Consider the following 7356-nt stretch of genomic DNA (forward strand, 5'->3'; position numbering starts at 1 on the left):
GGGTCGCTGCGGCTGGGAAGTGGCGCGGCCAGCGGGGACACTGCTGGACGTGTTGTCGTGTTTTTCAGCGCGTTCGTGTATTTCTTCTGATGTGGAAGTAGAAATGCGTTGGTATGTAGGGTCTAAAAGATTTTAAATGAGTTGGCTTATGGTCCTTGAAGGAAAAAAAAAAGGGCAGATTGATAAGGATGGTGGTAAAAGTGTGAATGCTCGTTGAATGCATGAATCTTAATGCTTAGGGAGGCAGAAGTTGTAGCTGTGTAGTTAATGTTAAAACAAAAAGCTTGGTAAAGAATTGTTTAACTTTGAAGTGATTTAATTTGCTGAAGCAGCTTCATGTGCTGTAAAATGCTTCCTGTGCCATAGGTACCTGCAACCTCCAGGAACCTGGATTCAGTGTACCTTGGAGTCTAGAGAGCTGCTGGCTTTGTGTCTTAAGAAAATTAAAGGTTCACTGAGCAAGGTGAGTAGCGAATTCTGCTGGTATTTTGTAGTGTGTCTACTGGTGTTGCATAAAGTGAAGGACAGCTAATTTATACAGAGTTTGATCCTTCCAGAGCTGCTGTTTGTACTTGTGAAGAGCTTATTAACTGATTTATACTAAACATAGAGAATGACAATCTGATCGCAGATAACTCCACACTAGAATTTTGGAGGATTCGGTAAGGACAGGCTCCATCAAGGAGTTTCCAGGCATACCGAGGAGGCTGCTGCAATGCAATTCTGTGACTTCAAAGTGTACTGCACAATTGTTATTGTTTAAATGGGAGCTGAGCAGAATTAACTGAAGGAAGCTAATATATTTTTAATATATTTTTTTCTTTTTATATATCATGAAAATTGTTTCTGCAATATTTGATCTTACTGGTTACCGTGGTACAAAGAAGGGTTGCAAATGTCTATATAGAGACTAACTTGAAAGTCTCATGCTGAATAATGTTTCTATTTTTTAGGTTCAGAATCTTATCAGAGGAAAAAATCTGAGACAGTGTTTTAGACAAAAAAACCCTAGTTTGTTACTGTAGTCATCAAGGTTTGAATTAGATTGCCTTATGGAGCTTCCTGTTACTACATTAGTACTTAAATATATAAAATATCTTTTGCCGCAGTAAATTAGCATGTTCTTAGTTTTAGAGATTAAACTGGCTTTTCAGTCCTGAGGAAACCATTATGCTGTCCAAATTCATCATTGCATGGCACCCAGAGGTACTGTTGAATAGCGCCTTCAGTTGTTCTGATGTGGTGGTCTGAGGTTGCATCACCATTATTTCGAGTAGATCAGACTCGCTGTTCTAACTAAGCATTAGTAATTAGGTTTGGTATGCTGATACAGATGCTTTTAATTAGGGTTATTCACTTCCTCACTTGGTTGAGGAGCTATGAACTGTACCATAAGCTTGTGTTTTGTGGTCGTTAAGAGCCACGTGGTTTTAACACTGTACTAGTCCAGCTGCTGGCAGTAGCTGAGTTCTTGTTCTGTCCTGGCAGGTCCGGCTCATTGATGCAGGCTTCATTTGGACCGAACCACATTCTAAGAGGCTGAAGCTGAAACTGACTGTTCAGAAAGAGGTACTGGAGTATCGTATTCTGTGTCTTTTTATAAGTTTTTTATGACAAACAGTATGATTTTCTTTATTTTTTAATACTACTGCATTTTAGATAAATTGTTTTCTCTGGTAAAATCCAGCATGTGTTTACTGGCTTATCTTGAGAGATTACTGATTTCATCCTGCCTCAGTTTTGTCAGTAAAGTGCCATTCATCACAGTTTGAAGAAGGCTGTCTGCTGTTCCAGTAAAGAAAATACTGCTAACATTTGTGATCCAAATATAGCCGTCAGTCACATAGTTACAGTACAGCATGGAAGTTTGTTTCAGAATGCTGTGGTGAGCTAGCTTTCTGTCTTGACAGGACTAATGAGGAAACCTTTTAAACTTTTGTTTTGCAGGTGATAAATGGAGCAGTTCTTCAGCAAGTATTTGTGGTGGAATATATAGTTCAGTCTCAAATGTGTGAAGACTGTCATAGGATTGAAGCTAAGGATTTCTGGAAAGCTGTAGTGCAAGTCAGACAAAAGGTAGAGGCAAACTGAATTTTCATTTGTTCATGGCAGAACAATCAGGCGGACAAATCTTTGGATGAATTTTTTTGTTTTCTCAGAAAAAGATGTACTCATGCACACAGCCACAGCAATACATTTTGTGTTCATGTAGGATTTTTTTCTTACTGATCTGCTGTCTGGTATTACTAGCGTATTATTTTTGGGTGGCAGGAAGATCTTGTGTGAATTACTAAATGTCCTTCTCTCTTTCAACACAGTGGTCCAGATGGCTTATAAACATTTAGATCTCCTTTAAAGAAAATGGTATATTTTGCAACCAGTTACACAAAAATGAGCAACAGAAGCTTTAAATAATTTGGTATAAAGAGCACACCTCTGAAATTATTTTGGTTACTTGGAATGGACTTTGGACTGTTCCTTCTCTAGATGATCTTTTCATGTAAATGTTTATTCTTCAGAGATACTGCATTTGTACTGGACGGTTCTAGATAACTTTATCTTTGCTTGGTTTTAGACTCTGCACAAGAAGACTTTCTACTATTTGGAGCAGCTGATTTTAAAACACAGGCTTCATCAGAATACACTTCGCATCAAAGAAATCCATGGTAAGTGGCTTGTTAGTCTTGAGGCGTAGGATAGAGTAACCTGTTTTATATTAGGAGAGTTCCTGTGCTAGTAGCTGTGTACAGATAAGCAGCAGATTTCTTAGACTATGTATTTGGAAAAAAACATAGTACTTGAAATAGGTTCATCAAGCTTTCTTCTCTTCAAGATGGCCTGGATTTTTATTATTCATCAAAGCAACATGCCCAGAAGATGGTTGACTTCCTTCAGTGTACAGTTCCATCTAGGTATGTGATTTGCTTTTATTGCCTTAAATACCAAAAAACTTCGGGGAAGTGTGTTTTATCCTTCACTTTTAAAGAATTTTGTAAATGAAAATATAAGGAACCTAGTTAAAACAGACAAAATCCCTTCTACAGAAGCCCCCTGTTTTCCACTTAACCATTGTAAAACTAATCCTTATGCGTTTTTCTATTTCCTTAATCTTTGGATGTGTAGTACGTAGCTGTATACTTTCATTGCTGATTATCTCCTATTTCAAATAATGTCCTTCTTGCTACCTAAAGGCTCTGTTGGGTTTTTTTTTTATAGATCAAAATCATCCCAACGTTTGATCTCGCATGATATTCATAGCAATGTCTACAATTACAAAAGCACATTCTCCGTGGAAATTGTTCCAATATGCAAGGTAGCTTCTCTCTATTTCATTTTTGGGGTATTGTATGAAGTGGGTAGAGTTTGGTTTTTGGGGATGGAGGCCTGATTTATTGTATATTTGGGGGACTGGGGGCATCTACTCCCCACCAAGTATGGAAAGTGCGGATAGCAGCTATCTTGAGGAAGTTATTGGGTGATACTCGGTGGAGAACTGAAAATGTGAAGTTTAAAAATCTATTTTGGATTTCTCTAAAGACTTCATTAAAAATTAAGGAAGTATGAGTGTAAATGATTTTCTGTTTGTATGCAGGACAATGTTGTGTGTCTGTCACCAAAACTGGCGCAGAGTCTTGGTAACATGAGCCAGATCTGTGTGTGCATCAGAGTAACAAGCACCATCCACCTCATTGATCCCAGCACTCTGCAGAGTAAGTTGGGGCTCATTTTTCTGCTGGCACCATTGTTTTTTAATTCTTTTTTTGTTTTCATGAAATCTTTGTATGTTATGTCTTAATGTTGTAAATTTATCTGTACACTCACTGATGCAGAAATTTAATAGCAAATTAAGACATAGTTCTTCAAGCTTGATTTCCATAGCATCCTAGGCAAAATGTGTAGGCTCACTGTTAAGTTCATCGATGTCCTAGGTCTCTGCTAAACACCTACATTGATCAGGTATATTCATCTAAAATTAGATAGCATCTAGTTTTTCTCTGGATTATGATTCTAGCCACTTCGGTACCAAAAGCACCATGCTTTGATTGGTATTTGCTGGTAAGCTCTACCAGCAAAATACCTCTAAATAATGATGCATCCCGGAGAATGGTGCTTGTGAATAGAAAGATCTGTGCTTCAGACATGTGATACATGATTTGGCTGTCACAGATCAACTGCTCTTGTAGAATGAGTTTGCAGTTTGAGTCACGTCCTAAATACTTGTGTCACAATAACAAACTTGAACAAAATGAGTATGGAAGTTGCCTTAATTTTGGCTAATGCTTCGTTTTATTTCTTGACAAGAAATTCTTTCCCTTGTTATTGCTCATGCTTGTGTGGTTTTTTTCCAGTTGCTGAAATTGATGGGAATACCTACTGGCGCCACCCTTTCAATAGCTTGTTCCACCCCAAACAGCTAGAGGAATTTATCATTATGGATATCAACAGGGTTCCAGAAAGGAAAAAAGGTGCCGGGGCAGGGGCAAGATCAAACAGGGTAAGAGTTCCTCTCTACTTAGTTCCATTCAAGGGCCTTCCTCTCCCCTTCCTCTCCTACTCAGATGAACTTCTGTTTTGAAACATCCCACCTTACAAAGTCAAATGTTTGCTTTTATGTCTTGCCACTGGCAAAAGCTCTTCTCAGGAAGATGTAGACAGCATTTTGGTTTGGCAGTTGCACAGGCACGACATGAATTCCACTTTCAGAAATTCTTTCCTCTTGAAAGCGTTTAAACTCTACTTGTGACTGTCCTCATTGAAATGTTTTATATTAGCTGTGCAACTCTTCGATTATTGAATTGCTTTTGTTGAAGTATATAAGCATTTCTTTTAAATCAGAATTAATGAATCGGTACCAAACATTTTCTTCTCAGTCAAAAGCTGTACGTGATTGAAAGTTACAAAGTAAAATAAAAACCACTAGAAGACCCATCGAGTTAGAGAAACAGCCTTAGTGAATTCTTGTGAAAAGTGGTTGGCATGTCCATTTCCTTCTGTAAAGATGAGAAATGAGGAATAGCAAGCAATACATTGAAATACAAGTTTAATTACAAATATAATTTAAAAGAGTAATATAACAGTACGAATGTTGTAATAGCACAGCCAGTTAAGCTGCATTTGATTACAAGAGTGTTTTACTTTTCATTCCCCAAGCACACACTGGCTGAAGCCTGGGTACAGAAAACCTCGGAGTTGAACACAGATCATCAGTATTTCTGCTGTACTCACCTGGGGCACATTCTGAATCCCGGCGACCTTGTCTTGGGGTCTGTTCTGTTTCTTGTTTTTTATTAAAAATTATTTAAGGACTGAATTCTCTGTATTGTCTACAGGCTTATGTATTAGAACAGATCAAAACTTTGATGATTTCTAAATGAGATCAGCAAACAGGATAGAATTGTTCATCTTGGCCATGAAGAGATGGTCCTAACAGAGCAAATCTTTTTTCTAGCAGAAGTTGTCATGTGAAAAGGGCTGTTAGTAATAAGAGCTGAAGTACTGACTTTAAAGTACAGACTGGAATAACAGTTTAGACACAAGTAGATGGGCAGGATTTTTAAAATACCAGTCAAGAGCTATTTGTTTGGTAGTGACTATCATATGCAGCAGTGACAAATGTGAAATTTTTGTAAGATGAGGCAAATCAGGTGATTCTCAAACAGGCTTAAACACGAATGTTACTGAAGCTGTTGTGCACCCAACAGAACCTCAGTGGATATTGCTGTTTGCGTTCAGGAAGCTGGGAAGTGCTACTGAACAGAATTTGGGAACAGCAGCTTCAAAGAGTTATTTAGAGCTGCATATTGATGTGGATGTTTTTATTTGCTCTGTACTTAATTTGGAAACATTTATCTTACTTAGAAGCTGTAACTTACTTAATTCAAACATAGGATACATCGAGTTCCATTTTGTAGACTTACATGAAAGGGTAGGATGAAATACCTGTTTTCATTTTAGGTTCGACTTGGCAAACTGCAACTTAAATGATGAGTTTGCCAATAAGATGAACCCGCACAATATTCCTGATGTGGTAAGACCATTTTCTTTCTCTGTACAAAGTTCCCTGCGTTACCCAGAGCTGTTGGGGAATATGATTTTATAATGAATACTCACTAGTTCCACACTGCCAAAGAAGTGGAGCTACTAATACTGAAACTGGAATAGCATCTCATTTCGAAAATTATTTTCTCACTACCTGGATTTGAGTGGTGGTTAAATAACGTATTAACTTACCTTACTCTTTGTTGGTTTTGTTCAAATTACCATGCACTGTGTAGTGAAAACTGTATTCCAACTCCAGGGTGTGTGTGTCTCTTCAGGTCATAATCCAAAGCTTTTGGAAACTTTAGAATTGACAAATGCTGCATAAATTCCATGTAAGACTTCAGACTACCAGACTTAACTACCATTGAGCTGGTTTTACGGTTGCCCAAATCTCGACTTGGGTGGAATTTGGGGTTTTGAAAGCATGTCATCAGTTGTATGGACAGTGTGCATGTATAAAGACTTGCTGTTCTTCACTGTAGGTATTAATAAAGAAGAGCTATGACCGTACCAAACGCCAGCGTCGCAGAAACTGGAAGCTGAAAGAGCTGGAAAGGGACAGAGAAGGCACAGATACAGATGATGAAAGGTTCAGTATCTGCCGTGAAGTTTTTTAGTCCCTCCTACCTAGGATACTGTGCCAAGTCTAGAAATAACATTTCTTGGTTTCTGCAGGGGATAAATAAACCCTGTCTAATGCCTAAGCTGCTGTGCTGACTGTTACGGGGTAACAATCAAATGCTGCCAGTGTGGTGCTGGCTCGTAGGACAGGTTGATATTGGTGTTCTCTGAAGAGCAGTGTGTCTCTGCATTTCCCTGCCCCGTTCCTTAGTGCAGGAAGCACTTTAAGCATATACATCTTACTGATGTTTGTCCTATCTGCTAAGTTTTCAGGGAATGTGGATACTGAAATCAACAGGACAGGGGTGTGTGGAAACAGAATAAATCCTGAAATTTTCAAGATGGCACTGCATGTTTTTCAGGTTTACTGTTGCAAAATGTAAAAACTATTTCTATGATTTTCCAAGAAAAGCTTAAATCATGAGACGAGTGATACTGTAAGCATCGTGTCTGTAGCTTAGAGCTGCTGTCTGTCTACCTAAAGGGACACTTCTGTGCAAATGGGCTTTTCACTGGTTTGTTTGGTGGCAAAACTGATGCAGCAAAAGCAGATTCTAAAGAATGAATGAAATAAAGAACTGAGTAGATAAAAGGAAGCAATTAGAGTTCAATGAGGACAGGCAACTTCAATATTAGTTGGAAGCTGATGGGTGCTAATACAAAAAAAAGGCAAAAAGAATGAGGTGGAAACAC

The 7356-nt window shown here is 38.3% G+C and overlaps 1 protein-coding gene across 1 annotated transcript in view; it reads left to right on the forward strand.

Annotated features, from left to right (window-relative positions):
* Window positions 1-366: 366 nt before the first annotated feature.
* Window positions 367-7356, forward strand: part of NMD3 (NMD3 ribosome export adaptor) — a gene marked incomplete at its 5' end in the record, with an annotated part of 7825 nt that continues 835 nt past the window's right edge. The window contains 11 exons of the mRNA XM_010179647.1: window positions 367-463; window positions 1489-1569; window positions 1948-2076; window positions 2576-2666; window positions 2834-2912; window positions 3217-3313; window positions 3593-3710; window positions 4350-4495; window positions 5152-5264; window positions 5956-6028; window positions 6525-6631. Coding sequence (XP_010177949.1) covers window positions 367-463; window positions 1489-1569; window positions 1948-2076; window positions 2576-2666; window positions 2834-2912; window positions 3217-3313; window positions 3593-3710; window positions 4350-4495; window positions 5152-5264; window positions 5956-6028; window positions 6525-6631 — 1131 coding nt within the window. The remainder of the gene's footprint in view (window positions 464-1488; window positions 1570-1947; window positions 2077-2575; window positions 2667-2833; window positions 2913-3216; window positions 3314-3592; window positions 3711-4349; window positions 4496-5151; window positions 5265-5955; window positions 6029-6524; window positions 6632-7356) is intronic.

Source organism: Mesitornis unicolor, unplaced genomic scaffold, assembly GCF_000695765.1.
Source record: "Mesitornis unicolor isolate BGI_N332 unplaced genomic scaffold, ASM69576v1 scaffold29812, whole genome shotgun sequence".
NCBI lineage: Eukaryota > Metazoa > Chordata > Aves > Mesitornithiformes > Mesitornithidae > Mesitornis > Mesitornis unicolor.